This window comes from Sceloporus undulatus, chromosome 9, assembly GCF_019175285.1.
Source record: "Sceloporus undulatus isolate JIND9_A2432 ecotype Alabama chromosome 9, SceUnd_v1.1, whole genome shotgun sequence".
Classification (NCBI taxonomy): domain Eukaryota; kingdom Metazoa; phylum Chordata; class Lepidosauria; order Squamata; family Phrynosomatidae; genus Sceloporus; species Sceloporus undulatus.
In genome coordinates, this window is record NC_056530.1 from 2,126,554 (window position 1) to 2,150,102 (window position 23,549).

The window sequence follows — 23,549 nt, forward strand, 5'->3', positions numbered from 1 at the left end:
AAATTGATTCCAAAAGGTCCCTCGTCCACATATGAATGGGGACCTGAACCCCCCCATTCATATGTGGACGAGGGACCTTTTGGAATCGCTGTTTTTTGGCACGGACCTTCGTCCTCACCTGCTCCCCGGCCTGGCCTTGGCCCCTCCCCTGGCCTCTGCACTCCCTCCCCCCGACCCACCCATGGTCCCCTCCACGCTTGCCTTGGGTCCTTATCTGGTTGGTTCTGAGGCTGAGAGAGTGTGACTTGCCCAAGGGAGGTGGGTGGCTCAGAGGAGGAGGGAGCACCCTGGAGGGCAGAGATGGCTCCTGCCACTGGCTCCCCTGGTCCCTCCCTCCCTCCCCCACCTGAATCACCACCGAACAGAGAGGAGGAGGAGGAGGATGGAGGCAAGGCCTTTCTGGATCCTCCCATGTAAGGGAAAATCCGCCTATGCTCGAGCCCCATGGGAAATAATGTGGTGTGTGCATGTGGTGGAATGGTGTACACGCGCCATTGTATCCCTCCCCCAAGCGGCTTCTGCATATGCTGGAAGCCACACAAAATGCGGCCGCACATGTCGCAGCCACATTGTACTTGTTTCTACAAGTAGTTGCTTAGTCAATCTATCGCTTTTGCACTTAGTTTTTTTGTATGTGTGTGACATCTCTGGGGATGCATGACACACACTCTCCTGCTATTTGTCCCTCTCCTTTTAAAAAAATCGATTTGGATCTGGTGTCCTCACTGTTAGGAATCACATCATCATCGATTTTTGCCCAAAGAACCACCAAAAACTGGCTACCAAAATACTCTGGGCTTTTGGCATTTGCCCCGCATTTTTTCCACTGGAATCAATCCAATGAGGATTGGGATTAATTTCCAGTGGGAACTAGGGGCACATACATCGAATCAGGATTCAAGGCTTTTCCCAGTGGGAACGACCCCAGAGACAGCAAAGACCTTTCTACTTGTCTCTAGAAAAAGGGAAAACCTATTCTGTTGCTATGCTACTAGAGCTGGTGGCCAAACCATCACCTAGACACTTCCTCCAGTTTTCACTTTGGAGTGAGCTTGTTTTCTCCTCTTCCAGAAACCAGAATATGAAGCAATGCATTCAAATTACAAGAAAAGAAATCAAACCTAAACAGCAGGAAGAACCTCTTGGCTGTAAGAGCTGCCTCAGAGAGTGGTGGATTCTCCATCTTTGGAGATCTTTAAACAGAGGTTGGAAAGACATCTTTTAGGAGTGCTTTAGTTGTGTATTCCTACAGGGTCCTTGTGGCCCCCTCCAGCTTTAAGATTCTATTATTTTAGACTAAACCAGCCCTACATAGGCATGATGCTAAACCATGCTTTGTTTTCCTTTGCTGCACCTTTGTAAAACCTTAATCCCTGCTGTGACTACGGATTGACTACAGATGAGAATGTGAACTACACTTTGAAGTGAACCAGGTTTTGCCATACGCTATGCCTAAACAACACACCCATATTTATCAAATCATGGGTCAAGTAGCTTCTGACAATCCAAACCCACAGTAAAAACATGAGTTAGGGCAAACCAGGATGAAATGCTGTGACTGCATCAGACTTTAATCAATCAAAAAGTTGGTTCCAGCCACGCAGTCATGATGCACTGTCTCCAATAAAGAACATGGCATATTAATGACATGTCTGAGCGCACATGAAGATTGGCAGCGTGCTACTGAAAAGGCCTATAAGTTTCTAGCTACGAGCTAATGAGCTGATCTGCTTTTTGGAAGTCCATTTTCCTCCGGATGGCCATTGCAACTGGCTCCTCCTGTGTGCTTTGTTTTCTCACACGGCTTTAGCTTTAATCTACAGCGTGTTCTGGGTGGTTGAATCCATTAACAAGGCAGTTCTCACACTTATTGATTGGCTGGAATTAATAACAGAATGGAGATGTAACTAGCCTTGTGGAAAAGCCTTAAGAACTGGCACCCCACAAAACTCAGAGCTTTCTCCGCCATTCCACGTGGTATTTTCTGAACTACACACTGGGTTAATCCTGGATTTAATAATGGCTTTTCTTCCCCCATCCCAGTACCTCTGTTCTGCATTTCTGCTTTTTGTCTTCCCTAAAACACCCAGTTTCCTGTCTCATATCTGCTTTTCCGCCTCGACTCTTTTCCATTCACCCTGTTCTCCAGCGCACTTCATCATTCTTATGTAGCCTTCCTTCAACTACTCTGCTGTGTGAATGCCTTATCTTCCCCCTTCTGTTTCCTTGGTTTCACATTTTCCAGCTACTTTTGTGTCTCCCTTTTGCTTGTCTCCTGCCCCCTTTCCTCTTGCCACCCTCTTGCATCTCCTCCTCCAGGGAACCCCTCCCCAACCTCTTTTCATATTCCCTGGACACCAAGCAGGCAGATGGCTTTCTTGCCAGCAACAGATCCTGGATGCAGGCTGTTCTGGACATTTCACTGAAATATTGGGGAGAACTATCAGAGCACTTTGTGTCACATGTGGTGCTTTTAGCAGGTCTATTTCTGTTGGGCCTGAGGGTGGGGTTCTGATTCTAAGCGGAGCTATTTGTCTCCTTCAAAGTGGGCTATTTCTGAGATGTTGGGTGGTTGGGGAACAACCAATGAAAAGCTGCTCTTCACAAGCGTATCTAGTCCCTCATTTGTGTAATTACAGAAGCAGAGACTGAAACATCAAGGTAAAGTCTCACAGTAATAAGGCGATCAGCTCCAGGTGACTCCTAAGGAATTAAAATAATCTTCTGAAGAAGGGGATTTCCAAATGACAAAATAAAAAGGACAACTAGGGCTATAAGCCAGCATGGTATAGTGGTTTGAATGCTGGACTAAAACTCTGGAGACCAGGGTTTGATTCCCAGCTCAGTCATAAAACCCACCAGGTGACCTTGAGCAAGTCACATGCTCTCAGCCTCGGGGGAAGACAATGGCAAAATTCCTCTGAACAAATCTTGCCAAGAAAACACTATGATAGGGTCGCCATAAATCAGAAACGAAGGCACACAACACCAACAAGGGCTATAAATGTCTCTCAGTAGTAATGCATCACTTTAAATTAATTAATTCTCTACATGCTTGAAACATTTGAGAAGGTGAGGATACGGGGCTCCATTCCCTGTAGGGATGATCTACTACCACACAGGTGCTTAAAGGAACCCCAAAATCTCGCCATGAAGATGGAAGGAAAATCTGTCTTTTAGAACCAGCTTTTCCAAGGGCTTTGCAGATTATGTGTGCTGTCCCCATTATGTCTGACAGGATGGTGCAAATAGGAGTGCCTTCATTTCGCTGACAAGACAGTCAAAAGGTGCCCCCGTACAATTAACCAAGTTGCTTAACCCTGATGAGTCCCTGGATGTTAGCTCCAGTGTTGGAGGGAGAATGCTGACAATAACAGCTCCTGTGCTCCCTAGAGCAATTCATCAGACTCCCTGTTGCAGCCTTGAGCAGAGACAGCAAAGTGACTTGCACCCACAGCTCCGAATTGTCAGAGAGGCTGTGAGTGGATTAGTGTGAAAGCAAGAGGCCCCTGCTTGTCAGTTCTGGCTAATACAATCTAACAAACTTCAATTATGTCCCAGGGAGAAAGCGGGAAGTGGTTGTAAGCAAATATATAAGCAACAGGGAAGTACTTGCCTTTTCAGTATAGACTGGATTTCCAGACAGAGCTGAAAGGTGCAGAAATTCTAAGTGGAGGCTGCCAAATTCGGCTAAAATGCTGCTTCCTGCAGATGCCCATCCCCAGCTCCAGCTCATCCCACTGAAAGATAAGAAAACAAAACATTTAGCGCTAAGCATACAAAACAGAATTTCAGAATGATCTCCTCTGCCTAGTCCTGGGCACTGTCTAATTTGCTGCATGGCGTATCAAGAAGGTAGGTGTTTTTCAAACAATACAATGTTCCAGGCAACACTGGGGTCCCTCAAGGAGAACATCACTAATACGCAAAATACAACTTAGCTATCAGTATGAATCAGAGCCCTGCAAATGAGCTAGGGATTCTGTGGCAAGCGTTGCAGGCATTGCTTGACAGACAAATTATCAGAAGGACCACTGCTCAGTGGCATAGACTCAGGCAAAAGGCCCCAGGCCTCTCTTCTGTTAAAAATATCTCAAGTACCAGGTGATGAGAAGATTCTATCTTTAAGACCAAGTATGAATCAGGCTGCCCTACAGATGTTGTTGAAGTGCAGCTCCCATCAGCCCTAGGCCAGCAGAGCCAATGGTGAAGAATGCTGGAAATTTCAGACCAACCACTTCTGAAAAGCTGCAGGATCTGCCACTCTTGCCACTGGAAGGTTGCTGCCAGTCAGAGTAAACAATGCTGGTATCCATGGAATGACCAAACAATTTTGATAACAGAGCTTGGCAGGGACAGGGAGAAGTATGGGTCCCCCCTTTTTTTCTGGAATATTTTTTGAGATTATTTTTTTTTTAAAAACTAAAATTGGCAGAGTCTTTCAGCCAGCATGAACATTCACTGTGCTACTCAGATGATTCTAGGAACTGTAGCTCAAAAAGTATATTTCCCACCAAGTGTTACGTCCTTGAAATTGACATGGAAAGAACGAACTCCTGGTAGCTGAAAACTACAGAGTTAGGCTTGCATTTCCCAAATGTGGTCAGCGAGCTTCAGTGAACTAAAAGCAACAGAGCACAGTATTAGTGGCCAGGTTCATATGTCACAATAAGCCAGGCTTCTGATACTTTTGGTCAGTACTGGGCTGAGTGAACTCGCCATTGCTCTTGTCATGCAAGAGCTCAACCAAAGGTACCATCAGAGTTTAAACAGTTTGTGAGTTTGCACTGTGAAAATTGGATGCCTTAAAGAGCACTCAATTTTCACAGTGGCCACAGTTTTCAAAGTTAAGACTTTTGCACTGCTGGAGCTACAATCATGAAAATTGTTTTGAGGGAGCTTTATCCCTGAAATGATGTCACAGGGGACTATGATGTTCCCCATGTGATAAGGTCCTTAAGGTCGCCATAAGTCGGAAACGGCTTGAAGGCACACAACTCACATATCCCACCTCTTTGGCCTGAAAGACTTGCAAAACAGCTGCCAGAAGTTAAAAACACAATAAAGAAGCAACAAACATAATCATTTAGAAAGTTAGCAAAAGATAGCAATAGCTGATACATTTGGAGGTGTAAAACAACCCAAGAGCCTCCAAGTGCTTTAGGGAAAAAAATGTGTGGGACAAGGTAGAAAAATTTAAACCAGGAAAACCGCTGTAAAGGTAGAGATTCAGTCCCCAACCCAGAACCTTGGGCATACTTGCAAGTCATCAAGACACAAAGGACTTCTGAAAAATTATGTGATCTATTTATCAGGAATGCATCAGGAGCTTCCCATAACAATCCATATTAATAACTCTACAATAAATAACATTACAGTGGCTTCTTTTTCTGGCTTAGTAGAGGAGAGACTAGCCAGTTTTGATGTCATTATAAACAAATCAGAGATGGAAGATCTGTGGCTTTTTTAGAGACTCTGAATGCATTATAGCTTCCCAGAAGCCTGCAACCATTACTGCTACTGTGGCTAAAAATTAATGTAAGTAATGGTTCCAAACTCTGACACACATTCACATGGAATGGAAACTTCGGCAAGCCATGATGGGGCAAATAGAGGAACCCAAAATATCCTTGGGAACAAATCCTGAACTCCCAAGTCCAAGGCTCTGAAGCAATCCAAGGTTGCTTCTGGTCTTAACCAAAATGACAAACACAGTCCCAGTTCTTAAGACACTACAAAGGTCCACTATAGTGTTAAGAACTTGCTCACCTGAGGTAGAAACTTTCTGCTCTGTCTTTTGTCTGCATCTTTCTCCTAGCACAACAATTTCTTGATTATAGCCTTTTACAAATAATCTCTAGCTTCTGCACAGCAACCTATATCTTCAGGGATGGATCTGAAAATAGCCTCTGCAGCTGCTGGCTTGGGAGAAGCTCAGCGGTTTTCATTTCAGGAGAGATGGCATGCCTGATTTTGAGATCTCTTGATTAGCACAATCATGGGTGGCAGATTACTGTTAATGTCTCTCTCTCTGTTTAAAAAGGGAGTAATGGTTGTTGCAGTTGGGGGAGACAGCAGATGGTGCTAAAAGGCTTGTGCACCAAACTTCAAGTACTGCCACGTCAGAGATTTCTAGACAAATGCTTACTTGTTGAAATGTCTGACACCTTTCACCAAAAATGTGGGCTGTGAGCAGAAGACATCTGCAGGTGTGGAATTACAATCCCAGCAGAGATTATCTACTTTGCAAAGGATTATGAGAGCTGACAAATTCATGAACAGCTATTATCCATAATGCCTAAGTAGAGTCTCCATGTTCAGTAGCAGTGTACCTCTGCATAATGGGGGGCAAATGACAAGGGAGGACCACTGCTTCCATACTCTACTCATGATCTTAGCTTGAAAACTTTGCCTTTTGGACTACAATTCCTATAGCTAGCATAGCCAAAAAAGTAACTTTTCCAAGCTCTGATAATGCTTGCTGGAGGACAGTAGCACACTCTTTGTAGTGCATGAAAATATGGATGCCTTCCTTCCTTCTCGATCTTCAACTACCGCTGGTCTGAAATGAACACAAGTCTGTCACACACCAGGAAAGATCCAGGATCTCCAAGGATGTGAGGGTGCCACTCTCTGGAACCGTGGACATTCCCAGGGGACACATCTCAAAGTCAATGCAGTTTTTAATACTTGCCACAGCCACTAAGATTAGATGTCATTCTGTACTGTGCCAGAACTGGGTGTAGTTCCAGGCCTGCCCCAGAGTTCTTTTGGTGATGAACGTTGACATACATTATCGTTATAAGCTTTTTGCAGCACATAGTATATGGCAGACAAGCATTCCAGTCCTTTCACTGATGGAGTCCAGCACAGCCAATGGGCCCCTAAACTATTTTTACCAGACTATCCCTTGCTGTTGATCCAGTTCAGTCCCCACAGAAGGCTACATGGGGTCTCTGGGCCAGCGAACTCTCTTAGGAAAAGGTAACTGAAGATGAAGTCTCAAGGGTTATAGAGTGCAGAAGCAAATGAAGAAAATCAAAGTACGTAAGTGTGACTCATCATCTCCATTAGCTATGAGAACTATGCAAGCAGGTCAGCGACAGAGGAAAATCCACTCCCCTATCCATTCTCAGCTTTCATATATTTTCCCAGACTAATGGGAAAAGTACCAAACTAACTGCCAAGCTTATGTAAAAGCATTAAACAAGATATCTAATGAGCATTTATCCTTTCTAAACCATTAGACATCTGTGAATATTTGGCTACAATAGCCAAAAGAACTCCCAAACCCAAGTGCATAGTGACAGTGGAGTTTATCAGACAATGGAAATTGGAAGTATAATCCAATGGCAATCAGAATGCAATCATCGGGTTTAACGTTATTGCGTGATAGACTACGACACACAATTTCGGGCAATGGGAAGTCAGTTCGAATGTAATCATGGGGTTTCACGTTACTGCGTGAGAGGTGATCACACGCAATTTCGGGCAATGGCAAGCTATTTTCGGGCAATGGGAAGTCAGTTCGAACGTAATTCGAATTCACGTAAATTCACTGAACTAGCAAATTCACTTGAATGCATTCTGACCCCACTTTCTTTTCATTTGAAATTAAGAGAAATTCCTCCCATGTGACAAACTCCAGTGTCCCAAAGCACTACATACCTGCTCTTTTCGACAAAGAAAAACAAAGAGCCAGGTTGTACTTTTCAAGATGAATGAGGAATTCATTTTCCAAACCTTTAAATCCCCATATCTTTGTGGCATCTTTAACCTGCTCTTCCTCCTTCCCTCTCTGACTTTCTCTCCACTCACTTCTCTTTGCATATCTAGGCTCAGACTGGAAGCCTGAGGGTAAGCCCCAGGGTTTTTCACTTGTTTTCTGTATGCTTGGCCACTGTACTTATGCTAGAAATAAACATTACATTAAACACACAAATGTTTGGCTCAGCATTTTAGCATAGTTTATTTATTTATTTCTGTTGCTGTTGTTTTTTTAAATTTTTTTATTTTCATATTTAAGATGGCGGTTGCCTAGCAATCCATTTTCTGTACCGACTGTAGCAAAAGCAAGATTAATAGGGTGAAGTTGTAAGAAATTTCGTGGACCATAAATCCTGCTTGGTTTACCTATAGTAGAAACTTGCACTTTTAAGCTACAGAAAAACCAAAAAGTGTCCCTGTGTGTGTATAGGGGGAAGGGGGAGAAACTGTGTGGCCCTTTGTGTCTCCTTGGTTAGCAGCAGGAGGGCTCATGCTGATTTCTTTCCCAGTCAGACCTCTGATCATCTCATCATCATTATCACCATCATCAATCATCATCATAATCTGCTGAGTGATTACCCTCAAACCCATGGGATTACACTCCCCTTACATTCATTAAGTTTTCACTCAATCTCCATATCTCTAATCAAGGCATATTGTTCTTTCACAGACTGTGAAGATCCAAGAACTCTCCAAATATTTCAATGTCAGCCAAGGTCATCAGTGAGACATGAGGAGCTGCCACAACTTGGAAATGTTGTTGTTCCTACTGTTGTTATTATTCATATTATTATTATTATTATGGATTGCAACTTCCAGAATTTGGGACCTGTAGTCCAAAAACGGTAACCTTTCCAAGCCCTGGTTTGACCGGGACTGGGTAGCCTGTAGTCCTGACTGCAAAAGGCCTCTGCAAGTGATCAGTTCAGACCTTTGGTAAGAGTGATCTGTCCTTCCCCTGAAGCTATGAAAGAAAGAATAAAGAGAAAGAAAAGGGGGGTAAGCAAGGCGCATGTGTGTGTGCAATGTATTGCTGGCTGAGGACTACCCTGGAGGAAATGTGGTCCTGGAAAGAAGGAAGGTTCCCCATTCTTGGGTCTAAATTTTAGAGCAATGTTCTCCCCTTCTCAAGGGTTTCCCAAAGTATTTATAAAAGACATAAAAGGGATTTTTGTTATTGCTGTCAAAGATTAGCTGTTGACAGTTCAGACTGATTGAAAGAGAAAAGCATGCACTTTTATAAGAACAACATCCCAAATCAGACCTTGAAAATAGATGGAATCAGTTTAGATGAGGAAAGAAAGAGTGGCCCATCAAGAGAGGTGGGATAAGATGAAGATTAATGCATGAGCATTTGAAGCTCTTTTTGTAGCAAGGATGGAGAATGTGTGGGCTGACAACTATTTTGCCCTGCAGCTCTCATTAACCCTCACCACTGGCTTTATTGTTTAGGGCTGAAAGGAGCTGCAGACCAATAACACTGGGAGAGCCATATGGTCCCTGCCCCTATTACCCCTACCCCTATTATACAGAGACAGATCATTGGTACACTTAACACTATTCTTCTAATTGACCATAGCTCAATCAGGTCCAGCAGGAATAATCCTCAGGTACTTTCCTACACTGCCCATCTGAATTTCTTTCATGCCCGAGACTGAACCAGGGATCTCACATTTGCTAATAATATATTCTGCCACTGAGCTCCTAGGCTCTTAATGGAGCTATACAACTCCAGGCTGTGACCACATCTGGAATACTGTGCATAGCTCTAGTCACCATGCCTGAAAAAGGATGTTAAGAGCTGAAATGGGGCAAAAAAGTCTACACTTCAATACTCTCTTTTCTGTTTCTGTTGATGACATTTCTATTCGACCAGTCCAGCAAGCCCATAGTCTTGGTTTTATTTTTGATTTGTCTCTGTCATCTATTCCCCAGATCCAGACCACAGCTAAGGCATGTAGATTCTTTTTATACAATATTTCCAAAATCTGACCATTTCTCTTCTGCCTCTACTGCCAAGATTCTGGTCCATGCTGTAGTGGTATTATGACTTGATTTCTGTAACATCCTCCTGGCTGGGCTTCCTCTTTCTCACTTCTGTCCTTTAATTTCTGTCCAGCATTCAGCTTGCACACATTATTACATCTGCCCACTGCTCCAACCATATCTCTCCTTTGCTGTCATCCCTTCACTGGCTCCCCCTCCCTTTCCATATGCAGTATAAGCTCCTGTTGCTGACTTTTAAAGCCCTCCATGGACTGGCCCCTCTTTATTTATCAGACATTATTTCTCCTCACCTACCCGCTCAGGCCCTCCCCGTTCTGGTAGTCAAGGCCTGCTGTCTCAGCCCAGGATTTTTTCTGCCCCACCCCAGATTTGTCCCTTTTCACTTGCTGCCCCTCACTCCTGGGACCTCCTTCCCCCACAAACAAGGCTCATCACTTCTTTAACTAGTTTCAAAACTGAGCTGAAGAGCATCCTGTTCAGAGAAGCGTTCCCAGGCATTGTGTGACTATTATTTGCTATTTGATGTTTTTAATTTGTTGGCTGTTTTACTGAACCCTTTCCTGTATTGTTATGTATTACTTATATGTATTATGCTATTATTTCTTAGATTGTATGCCATGGGCAGGTTTACTCTTGTCTATTTTATTGTTTGTATGTACAGCACTGCAAATGTACAGCACTATATAAATAAAGCATACTACTACTACTACTACTAATAATAATAATAATAATAATAGGCAAGCAACATGATCAAGGGACTGGAGCCACTACCTTATGGGGAAAGGTTGCACTGTTTGGAAGAAAGCTGAGTTAGGAAAGACACTAATTGTATATAGAATGATGAATGGTGTAGATGGGGGAGATGTGTTTTCCCCTCTTACAGTGCTAGAATCTGGGGTCATCCACTGAAGCTAAAGAAATCTTGCCACTTGAAAAACTGAAATATAAGTCTTGCTTGCTGCTGCTGTCACAAAAATTATGAGATTTAGCAACTGTTTTGAAGGCCCACATAAAGACATAAATTCAGGTATTGTATATACACCTGATAATTTGTTTTCATTTACTGTATTTCTCTTCTTATTCCCACCCCTCCAATCCTCTTTTCAAAACTTATTCTGCAACATGAGAACTGGAAACTTATTTTAAACCAAACCAAACCTGAAATTCTCAGGTTTGGGTTGATTTATATCCCTTGTTGTTTCTAAGCCTCCTTATTTCTAACTTGGGAATAAGACAATATATAAAGTGTGTGAATGCATGCGTCTCCACACACACATTTGCATTAAAAATGAGATAGGGGATGAAGAAAAATCTGCTTTCCTTGAAATATTCCTCCAATAGTCTCAAAATAGCTAATGCTCTTTGGCAGTCACTCAGACCAGCTGGCCATTGTAATGCAGTTTGTGTCAGAAGAGAGAGGGGCACACGTTCCCAGCAGCTGTTGGGCTTTTGGACAGAGACTGTGCCCAAGCCACACTTCCCTTCACAAAAGGAATTCAAAATGGATTCTTGCAAAAGCCTAATGGGTCACTCACAGACGCATTAGTGGTGGGATGTTGCCCACTCCTGCTTTAGAAGAAGCAAATATAGAAAAATTCAATTTCCCATGCCCATAGCTCCCCATGCCATCTCAGCTGAGGTATGTGGGTGTGAGGGAATGGGGAAACCTTCTTAAATGAGCCAGGCTGTATCTTGGGTTATGAGAGCCGGCTGGAGGGGTGAAGCAAAGCAGGCAGGGAAAAGGGGAATTCTATCTGAAAACTGCAAAAGAATGATTTGGATGGGATAGAAGTTCAGAAAATTGTGCATGGAATGGAGAAAGCAGGGAGAAAGTTCATTCTACATAACATTCAGATATGAAAAAGATGGCAATAAGAGGAGTGGTGACTGGTATACAGAGCTGAGACTTAAAGCAGTAAATGCTCAGTAGAGTTTAGGTTTGGATTTAAAAAAATTATCCATGTTGGTAACAATTTTGGCCTTCTTCCTCAACCTGGAGCCCACCAGAAGTGTTACATTACAATTTCCATCACATATAGCCAGAACATTATTATCAGTAAGGTAATGGAAGTTACAGCTCCACACTATAAAGAGATGGGTTGGTTTAGGCCAATTCATTTTCATTCAGCATCTGAATATACAACTGTTCCTGGGCATGAAACTTTGCCCACAAGCAGAGCTGAATGCTGCAGAGGTGACTGTCAAATTAGCTGCAGAACTTCATTTCCAGGGCTGTGGCTGGAAAGAATCCAGCAACAATGACAATCATAATAAGTTTCTTTGTACCAGATTTTGGAGACCGATGACACTCAAAAAGTGTCACAATTATGCTCACCTTACAACTTTCCTGAAAACACCTGGCTGACCACTGTGGAAATCAGAAGATACTTGAAGAAACTCACCTTTATTTTGAGTCAACAGGATTCTCCTATTCTTGCCCAAGATCAAGGGTGGGCAACTGTGGAGAAGCTGGGGCCAATTTCCTAACCTCCAGACCAAGTGTAAACCATGCCATCTACTCCTACCAGAAAGATACCTCTGGTTGCAAAAAACCCACAGCCAAATGCAATGCAAGGTTCCAGGTGCCTGGATGTGTACTCCTTGGCTTAAAGTAGAATCATGCTTCCTGAAGTAACAATTCATTATACTTAAACTACAAAATATATTTTGGGAGGGTGAGGATGTCTCAGAAGCCCACAAAAACAGATGGAGGGGGGTGCTACAAGTATGTGGAACATAACTTTCCTATCTTGTCCTAGGCACTGCATTTGTTAGAGACAACAGAATAATGATATGTGCCTTGCCTGCCCAGGTTTATGACTCCCCGTGGGATACCCGTTGGTGTGCTGAAGGCAGGAAGAAGCTTTTCTCCAAGTTCTAGAGCTTTGCTCTTGAAGACCTGTGGGATGCAAAAACAGACAAAGAACAAGTAAGAAAACCAGTAGTTAAAAAGGGAGCAGAGGAGCAGGGAGAGAACTGTTTAGGGAATGCAAATTCTGCTAGATTTATAAATATAAATCTCCATATGTTCAGCTCATAAAGAGGTACTTCACAGCGAATTAGGTTTGGTTTTCTATTCACACAGACTGTACTCTGGCTTACATTGAAAGAGAACCATTTGTGCATGCTGGCCATAAACCCTTTTTCTTAGAGAGACTGGAACTGCTGCAAAAGACATGTTGACCACAATCAAACTAATGATGGTGAGAAATTGAATTCTGTGTTGCTGAAGAAATTTTTATTTTTCTGCTACTCAGTGTTTTGCAAAACACCTGCCCAATAAGCTTTTCCAAGGTACAAAAAGCCATCTCTCTGTAACATATGGAAACTGGACCCTCCAAGGCTCACTGAGTCCAATTTGCATTCAGTTTTGTAAGCAAAATTACCTTGACTTGTTCTGACTCAGAAGCCATCCTGAGAAGGAGATGGAAGCAGGAAGGACTGCATCTAAAGATGCTGTTTTGAATTAAGTTCCAGTGTGTGCAGCTGGATGGTACGTTGAGTCACCACATGCTTTTAGGACTCAAGTCCTTCTTGCGTGTTAAAATCTGTCATAAACAGGTTTATCCATGGGGATGTCAGTTAATTCTGTAGTGAGTGACAATGCAGTTTCCACACCACTGAACAAGGTGGCTATTAAAGCTTATTTTAATCCCTCCATTAACTGTTGACCCTTATAATGGTAACTAATTATAATGGTAATTATATTACCAATTAATTATAATGGTAACAGCAATTTGTTGTTGTGTACATTCAAGTCATTTCCAACTTATGGTGGGCTAATCTGGGGCTGAGAGTGCGTGACTTGCCCAAGGCCACCCAGTGCATTTCCACAGCCAAGCAGGGAAAGAAAGCCTGATCTCCTGAGTTGCAGTCCAACACTCAAACCACATTGGTTCTTAATATACCTGTGTTAACGAAGATATTGTAAAAAGTTATTGCTTTTCAACACTTAGAGGCTCTTCAATGAGACTGATTATTTCAGTCTGTTCCAGTCTGGCTTCTAGCTGGTTTTCTGGCTGATTTTGGGCAAGAAACAACCTTAGTTGCCTTGGTGACTCAGGCTGGTGAGTGGATGGAGGGGTGTGTGTGTGTGTGTGTGTGTGTGTGTGTGTGTGTGTGTAGGGGGAAGGTTCGGTCCCAGTAGTTCTGCCTGGATCTCTCAAAAACATGTTTCCACTGACCATGGTAGTCTCCTGGGTCACCTACCTGGGGAAGGTAGGGGGAAGGTGTTATGATGGCTTCAATAATTACTGGTGGGTGTGCCCTGTAAGTGTATGGATGCGCATGTAAACATCTAACTCTAAGCTCACTATGGTTTTCATGTTTCAGGGTTCTAAATGGATTTAATTATCTACCCAGTATGACTACGATATGTCATCTGGAGGTGCTGGCATCATTGGGGGAGGTGGTGCAGCCTGCACTGGGTGACACCGAGAGAAAGGGTGGCATCTGGTTGGGCCCTCCTGCCTCTTCGAGCAAACATGCCCCTTCTGTCCTGGCCAGAGACCCTGTCTAATTGCCCATTAGTAAGATCTATTAGGTCAGCCTAAATACCCCAAACGGGATCAGATCCCGTCTGATCTTGGAAACGAAGCAGAGTCAGCCCTAGCCAGTACTTGGACCAGGTGCTGTAGAGACTATATTTCAGAGGAAGGAACTGGCAAAACCATCTGTAAGTACAATATTCCTTGCCTAAGAAAATCCTATGAAATTCATGGGATCGCCATAAATCAATAGATGACTTTAAGCTCTATTAGGTTGCCAAGCATTAGAGAGGGATTATTTATGGTGGCCCTAGATCTTCTGTCTCCCGCCCTGGTTTTAAATAGACTTCAAAGATCTAGATGTTCTAATCAGCTTTTAAATGAATGGATGATCTTTTTATAAATTGGGATCATCTCTGATCATCCCCAAATCAGAAGATTAGAACTGATTATTCTTCAAAAAAAATAGGACAGGTTGTTCCTTTTAATTCTTTTAACATTTTTCTGCATTTTAACTGGAAAATGTTGCGTCTTTTTTTAAAAAAGGATGTCAAAAAAATGCAGGTAGCACCAACCATAACTACAGTGTAGGATTACTCTTGCCCAGAGTCTGAATGAAGAAGCTTCTGAAATCAGTCTGAGACCTGAAGGTTTGCCCTCCCACCCTTGAGGTAGCAAAACTAAGTCTCTGGCCAGGAACACAAGATATATCTCCAAACAAGCAAAGCTGCTGCAGCGATGAAGAAGGGAGATTTAATAGATGACTAAAGAATGCAGAAAGGATCCAAACTCATGTTCACAGATTTAGGGCTCAGTGCAAATAATTCAGCTGAAATAAACTACCTCCTCACTGGCAGCTTACATTTTTTTTTTTTGCATCTTCATTTTCTCCTGTTCCCCCTACAACATACATGTATTTTCTCTTTAAAGGCAAACTCAGCTTTATCTGGGGAAACAGATGATGAAGTGGATTACATGAGTCTGTATCAACATCTGGCATAGAAAACGTGGCGTCTCCTCGTGCATCTCTTAAGCAAACTGGAGCCACGTCTTTAAGCCAACTGAGCAAAGACTAACCAGTCTTTGGTTAAAGGTTTCAGCATCAAATCCTGCCACCTGATCCGCTGCCAACTGGGAGAAGCTGGCTTCTGGCTCTTCTCCACATATTCTTATGTTAATGCCCTGGCAAGTCAGCCTTAATTTATCTTAGGGAACTGTGACTGGAGAACAAAGTTCATTTACTTATTTTTTGTACTCAAGAGAACATGGGGTAGGAGCCATTTTGAGCAAAGCACAAATATGTTTTCAGGAAACAGAGGCCACAGGGTGACTGGGTGAAACTTTAATTCCAACCCCAATGGTTCTTAAACTAAAATAGCAACATACCAGTACCGCACAGCTTTTTGGTGACAACTGATTCATACACAACGGGGCACATTCTCTGACTTGGCGTCTTCCAGATGTGCTAGATTACAATGCCCATCTTCCCCAAACAACACAACTGTCACCTACGCAGACTAGGAGTGATGGCAGTTATGGCCTGTCACATATGGAAGGTGGGACTTGGGAGAAGAACTTCATGCCCTGATTTTTATGTCCTGAGTTAATTTCTTCTCAATCTCTTTCCACTCATCACTGTTTTAGTCAATTTTCAAACCTTATTATTATTACTTTTAATATCTCCTGATATGGGTGTGCCCAGACACTAAGATCCCCAACAGAAGCCCTCTTCTCAGTCCCACCACCTTCACAGTTATGGTTGGGGGAAACATGAGAGAGGGCCTTTTCAGTGGCTGTCCCTATGCTTTGGAATCCCTCCCTAGAGAAGCCCCCTCTTTACTGATGGTAGGTGAAGACTTTTATCCTAACAGGCTTTTAACAAAGATCTGTAAGTGAAGTAACACTGTAAATTATACTGTGTTGAGTTTTAAAATCTTTTTAGCATTTATGTTTTTAATATGGTTTTAGTTTAATTTTTGGTTTTATTGTTGGCTTTTTGTACATTTTAAGTGCAACCTTTTAATGCATGAACTGCCTTGAGTCCCAGCCCTGAGGAAAAATAAGATATAAATAAAGTTGCTGCTGGTGTTGTTACAACAAATTATATCTGCCACTCTGCCCCATTTTATCCCCAATAACCTGAGGATACCAGAATGGAAGCAAACTACAACCCATTGTTAGAGGACAAATTGCCACCAATGTTAATCTGTGCTCAAGAGATTACTCACGATCATGGGAAGCTGGTTAAGTGACTTAAGATATCGAACACAAGCCTTTTACTCCTAGCCCTTCTCTGGTAACCCAAGCTGTCATTGATGACTCTAAGTCAAAAGGAGATTCCCTCACACTTTCCACAACTTCTCAGGCTTGGATCAGGCTAGCACAGATCTGGTTTAGGAAGAGGAAAGGAGACTGATCCAGTAGGGCAGTTTTTTGCTCTACTGAAACTCAGGTGACCTCAGTAACACGTATGATGTAGCAAAGAAGCACAAATCTTGGGTCATCTCTGTTGTAACTCTACACAACATTCAATACATGCACAACCCTCCCCATCAAAGCCCAAGAGTAAACAAATCTGTCAGTGCTACCAAAAATCCCTCTCCCTCTTTCTTCCCTATGAAATCCAACACGTGAAACATTTCCTAAAAAATATTCTGTTTAAACCTTTAAACCAGTTTAGAAAGCCTTCTGAAGCATTCTAACTCACAGAAAAGGTGTGCGCAACTGAAGCCCTCTAGCAGTTTTTGAATTGCAACAGCCACAAAATCTTGCCATAGGCTAAGCTAGCTAGGGCTGACGGAAGCTGTTGGCCAAAACCATCTGGAAGGCCACATCTACCCAGCCCCATTGTGGAACATAATTAAAGCTCACCTGCAAGATCTAACGGAAGTGGAAGACTCTAGAAAAAAAGCTTCAGTGATCACAACGTATTTTCTTGGGCAAAGGGGGTTGGGGTCAGTATCACCTTTCACTGCTGTAACAACCTTAATGCAGCTTCTTCAATCTTTGCTATTGGATCAGTGCAGTTCTCTTATTCTGATATGCATAACTGCTGCCAGAACAAGTGGGAAGGAACTTGTTGTTTGCTCCAGCCTCTGCCTTGGATGTTTTGTGCAATCTCTCTATGCCCACCATCACAAATATATGGTGCAATCAGTCTCTGCCTGTACTGGGGAACAGCAGGAAAATAAGGAGGAACTGTACTGCAGTGGAATTTTATCGCTCAGCAAAATTCATTTTGGTAAGGCAGATTAATCTTTGTAGTACTGGAGGCTGCATCACCTTCAGAAAGCAGATGGCATTTACTCCCAGGAAAGAAACATTTTTGGAGGGACATAGCATGAGTTTGATAGAAGGGAGCAATGTGGGTTGTTAAACACTGCCCCTCTCCCCCCCCCAATAACACACATGCAGAGATAAACATACACATATAAGGCTCATTCAAAGACTAGAAATTAAAAGCAAGCCACACTGGCTCAGATCACCAAGGCAGTCCAACTTGTGTGCTAGGCAGAAAGTCACTCTCTGAGGGCCAAAGACTGGTGTATTATTTTAAAGTGTTTGTTTCAGGAAGAAGAAAGAAATCATGGAAAGGCTCGAAGAGACAGCAAACCAACTGTAATTTGCACAATAATGCTAATTATACAGAGGGGTACCAAAGTTTTCTCTCCTGATTCCTGGAAATCCTACACAGAGGAACCATCCTCTGACTGCTCACACCTCACCTCTGTGCCTAATCTTACAATTGTGAGGCCATAAATGAAAAGCTGACTTGTCCAAAGCATCCTGAATGCAGTGCACAGTAGTGGATATTGTACTTTCCCCCTGCCATTGCATGAGATCATCTAGGTTGGTCTCTGGGTACTTTTTGCAAAACTACAGAATTAACCACAGCAGCCACCCCATGGTCATCCAACCAAAGCCACAAGGGAGTGAGGAATTCAAATGCCCCACCTCCGTTCCCAGGAACAGGGGAGAAAGGCAATGGCACCCTCCTGCTAGGGGTCCCCACCAACTGGTACTCAGAGGTTCTTTGATTCAGAATCCAACCCAGAGCCTTCCAGATGTCTTAGACACTGGCTGATAGTGCAAGCAGCTTAGTCGAACACATCTGCAACCGGCAGGGGGACTCTCATGAGTAGTAGCAACTGCCAGCTTTTACCTTCGATACTACCCCCACCCCCTTTTTTTTTAAACTGGGATCATCTTGTTTTATAAAAATTAGTTGCTGTGTGTGTGTGTGTGTGTGTGTGTGTGTGTGTGTGTGTGTGTTTAAAGGCCTTAATGCCAAAATTAACGTACTTTCAGTAGAAAAAAAAATGGAAATCCTAAAGGGAGCTTTCTTTGGACAAAGCTGTGGTGATAGTTGTGCAATTTTAGGGGCTTTCTGGAGGAGACGTCACTGCTGCTGTTTTCCCTGTAACAGGGATAGATTCCTTACAAGGCAGAAAAAGGGACTGAGGACTTCATCATGCTGCCTTAAGAACTCCAATGGCTTTTGTTTTTGTGCGGGGGGGGGGGGGGGGGGGGGTTCAAAATAGCTGAAAACAGCTGCCGCTGAAAATGACAGTTGCCCTGCTGCAGTGCTTAACAGGACCCTGAGGGGCCTTTTGAAGGTTCCTCTCTCTGACATCCGGAAATTAACAAGTTTTGAACGCGAGGCCAAGATTGTGGCAAATGGCATTTCAGGAGGGACCAATGTACCAAACCAAAAAGCTATCTAGGAGGAAGTTTCCATGGGAAGAAATAGCTATACAGATGAGGCAGGCAAAGTAATTATGCAAAACTTAATTAACAGCTATCATCAGAATTTCAGCTTTCATAAACGGGTTACATTTTTACTTGCTGAAGTGAAGGGAACTATTTAGAACTATTTGGGGATCAGGGTTTCAAGGAGAAACTGCATATATGTGTGCAGCTTTCTTATACAGAAATATATTCCATACAGGAATTATGTAAGACCACCAGAACAAACCTCTTCGCCAGTTAGGTAATAAGCAGCCAGAAGCCCTCCAACATAGCGGATGTTCACTTCAAACAAGGATGCTTCACCATTCTGTGGAGAAAATATAGGACAGTTTTAGGTTATATGTACTGTAAATGAAAGTGTACACAGTAAGACAAGGGTATTCAAATGGAAAATGGAACCAAAACATGTTTTTAACATTCACAACTATAACTTGCAGAACATGTCATGCCTTCCAGATGACTTGGGTTACAACTTTGATAAAGCCTGACCACTGACCACACTGGCTAAATGGTATGAAAGTTGTACTCCAATACTTCTGGAGGGCTCCAAGATAGAGAATATTATTTTAGGTGATGTGCAGAATATGAGATTGGATTTCCCTCTTGGCTCTTCCTCCTTATTAACAACTGACAAATTTCACCACATGAAATCATAGCACAAGCATTTCCTTGTCCCTATGACTGTTACATGGTCTTGAATCTGCAAGACCTGAGTAGGGATGTTGAGGACAGGATGATTTGAGAGGTCTCTCATTCACAGGGTTGCAGTACGTCAAATCAACTTGATAGCACTTAACAACAATAGCAATAGCAAGTACATTTCTATACCACTTATCAGTGCACTTACTCCTAAGGCGTTTTACAATGTGTAAGCCAATTGCCCTCAACAAGCTGGGTACTCATTTTAGCGACCTACCAAAGGATGCAAGGCTGAGTGGACCCTGGAACCTTGCCTAGGATCAAAGTCACAACAACAACAACAACAACAACAACATGACCGTCCACTGATCAAAGGAAAAGAAAAACTCTTCTATACAATGACATGATGCCTCTGGCTAACATGGGAACAGCAGAAGCTTTGCAGGGCTGTTGTTTGTGATAGCTTCCCTGTGCTCTCTGTGTCAGTGTCCATATTGGCTGGGTGGTTCTGACAATTGTAATCCCACCCAACAGCCAGCTTTGGACTCTTAGGATTTGTGAACATATGGCTCCAACACACAGCTATACATTCATTGATGAGGTGCAGAAGTGAGCTGTGAGCATGTTCACCTACAGGTCTAAGTCCATTTGTTAGTCCCAACTAGAGTAGGTCCATTCAATCACTAAGAACCTGCTATGGAAACATTTAATTTACCATTTTGTTTCCATTGGTTCGCTGTGTCATGCGTAGCAACTGAATGCACTCTGAAGACAAAAATGGAGGTAGTGAGTGTCAATTCCAGACCACATCCCCACATACTCAATCCATATTGTGTATGGGACTGGATAGATAGATCAGCAGAGGTGTGTTGTTTGAGATTTAGGCCCATTTCACTTCACTTCTAAGTTGCTACAAGCAGAATGGGAAAACATGCATATACTGTACATAATTCCCTCTGTGTCAAACGTACATCTGACCTATGTGACAGGACCATGTTTGAACTGCTCCACTTATTCATAGTTTTATTATTAATCTTATACAATTTTTATCTAATAAAAGGATGTTACATGCCTTTTCCAAGTACTGTAAATTCCACAAATGATATGCCATGGCCAGCAGTCACTTGCTCAATACCATCAAAGGAGAATTTGAGTGTCAGAAGTAAGTGGGGGCCAAGGAGAGACAAATGATTCTCTGTAATACCGGAAGAACACCAATATGTTTTTCTATTTGAAGCATGGGAAGGTATACTCGTTTCTTTCTTTCTTTCTTTCTTTTGGCTGTGTTAGCTGGAAAGCACTGGCAGTTATAGTTTGAAAAATTAAAATTTCTCAACTCTGTTTGTGGATAGCGATAGAAACCATTCATCCTACCCATTCTTAGAACACAACTGCACTGAAATCAAAGGGACATTCACAGTAAATGTGTTTCGGAAGAGCAAGAGGCTGGCAGCCGGGCAAGAGGAGTTTGTGCTGCTTTCCCCTTTCTTTTTATGGGCATCCACTGACAATGTAGACTGAATCTTTCAGATAGCCCTTTACCTGGAGCTAGTTATGATCTATAATAATCTTGCTTTGGATCAGTGAAATGTCAAAGCAATTGCAGTCAAATTGTCCCTTTCAAAAATTTGCTCCTGAAGCCTGATCCTGCATGCCAATTCAGTTTTGCTTTCTGAATAAATATCAGCTTCTTATGAACACACACACCCTCCAGGAGAAAACAGCTTTTTCAAGGATAAGTAGGAACCACCATTAGTAAAAGAAAAAGCAGTGCAGGAAAGCACCATACATGGGCCTGAAGGGTCAGAATGCTTTGCTTGTATGACATTCAGCTGGGGTAGGGAATAGGTGGCCCATGTCTCACTTTGAAAAGTCCTGTGCAAGCAATCAGGACAGGTCTCTACAAGATCAATCTGCTCCTTCTCCAGTAGCTCAATGGGGAGAGGATGGGATAGGATGGTATCATAGTGGGGGCACATAGAGAAGCAAGGGGGGTAGTGTTGTCTGCTCTAGGATTTGGCCCCACCACTGACATTAACCACACCCAATACCAGCAAGTGGCCCTAAACTTGTAGGGAGGATTCTTTTCCTCACATTTTTATCTTCCCAGCTTTTCTCCAAAGAGTTCAGATCAGCACATGTGGTTCTTTCCAACCACCCTGTGAGGAAAATTACACTAAAGGCATTAATGGGTCACTGGTGCTTTAAAGCTGATAAGGGTTTAAATTGAGGCCATGCAACCAACCATTGATGGGCAAAGTGTGGCCCTGGGATGAGATGTAGTCCCCAAGGGTGCTCTTGTGGCCCTTGAACCCTTGTACTAATTTTTTTCTGGCCCAATAAGAGGATGAATTGCTGCTCTTAGACACTTCCAGGTGCCAAAATTTACCTTTATACAGACTGCAAAAACATCCTGTATGGTCTTTAAACAGACTGGATGGCCACTTGTTGGGGATGCTTTGAGTGTGATTTACTGCAAGGCAGGGGGTTGGACTGGATGGCCCTTGTGGTCTCTTCCAATTCTATAATTCTATAATTAAAAACAAAACATAACAAACCCCAGTTTTTAAGATCCAGAAGTGGAATTCCGGACACTGGGATTTTTATCTTTTGGTAGACCATTCAGCCCATGGACATTCTGGGGCATAAAAGTGATCCTTGTACCTGCTCCAGTTGCCCTGCCCTAGCCCAATAGTACAGAGCCTACTACCTATAACATGTTGTTTGACTATAATTCCCATATTCCCATTCCATTCTGGCTGATGCCGGAGTCTCAAAGGTGCTACAAGACCCCTTCAGCATACTGATTTTTCCAGACTATCATGGCTATGCCTTTGAATTCTACAAGGCTGCTGTGCAGCTCCATACAATAAAAACAGTACCATACTTAGGATGACACTGCATAGTAAGAGATCAATGTCATTCAGTGCTTAAGGGTTTTTTTATTTTTGGTTTTAGAAACAACTAATCCTGCTAACAAGAGGATGGGAAGTTGGAGATGGAAAGAGATGACACTTAAGGTGTCAAACAACAAAGAATTGGACAATGATTCAATTTTGTGTTTTCTACAGTAAAGGATGAAAACAATAAGCATAATGTAAACTTCCCTCCTCGTACAATGATGCATTTTGCTATTCTCAGCTTGTTCCTACAGAGTATAGTGGATGTGTGTTTGTGTGTGAGGTCAAAAAAGCAGGGTTCAAAACAAATCAGCCATTTTCAGCAGCACAGAGAGACACATTCAAAGACTGACTCACCACATTCAAGTCAAAGCTCTTCTCCACCCAGTCTTTGGCTTCTTGGAATTCTTCCTGCAGCTCCATGACATATAAAGTATCTAAAGCATCTACCACAGTGGCTCCCCGGAGACCTCCTGTATCGGCAGAAGACAGAACAGTTTCAATGGAACTTCCTTTTATTTCCCTGTGTGGTCTCTTTCTGTCTGTTGCAACGCATGGAACCAAAATGCCACCAATTGTTAAATGGGCAATTTAGCACTGACATTGATTATTATTGTTAACAACAACAACAAAACTAATACAGTAGCATTAATAAGCAAAGCATATTTACCTAGTATCATGAAAGAGATAAGGCACATCTTTGTTAAGGATAACAGGCCGAAGGAACTTATATCCCAAACTGCAATAGTGGTGGGAATCGAATGGAATGGGGAAAAAGCATAGAGGGTAGGGTAGGATCACAAGAGGTGCGTGGAGCCACACACCTGCATAAGTGTTTTTTCAGTTGTGACTAAGGGACTAAGTATTCAGACAAAGATGGGCAACTATGGCAGGTCTTAGCAGCCAATATTAGCCTCTTCCCCAGGATCCTACTATGAGTAGGAGCCATCCATTCATAGGTTAGTAAAATGAGTACCCAACTTGTTGGGAGTCATTGGCT

At 42.8% G+C, this 23,549-nt stretch overlaps 1 protein-coding gene across 1 annotated transcript in view; it reads right to left on the reverse strand.

Annotated features, from left to right (window-relative positions):
* Positions 1 to 23,549, reverse strand: part of MAN1C1 (mannosidase alpha class 1C member 1) — a 228,624-nt gene that overhangs the window by 19,701 nt on the left and 185,374 nt on the right. The window contains exons 3-6 of the mRNA XM_042439253.1: positions 22,907 to 23,022; positions 19,237 to 19,317; positions 12,579 to 12,673; positions 3,617 to 3,740 (exon numbers count right to left, since the gene is read on the reverse strand). Coding sequence (XP_042295187.1) covers positions 3,617 to 3,740; positions 12,579 to 12,673; positions 19,237 to 19,317; positions 22,907 to 23,022 — 416 coding nt within the window. The remainder of the gene's footprint in view (positions 1 to 3,616; positions 3,741 to 12,578; positions 12,674 to 19,236; positions 19,318 to 22,906; positions 23,023 to 23,549) is intronic.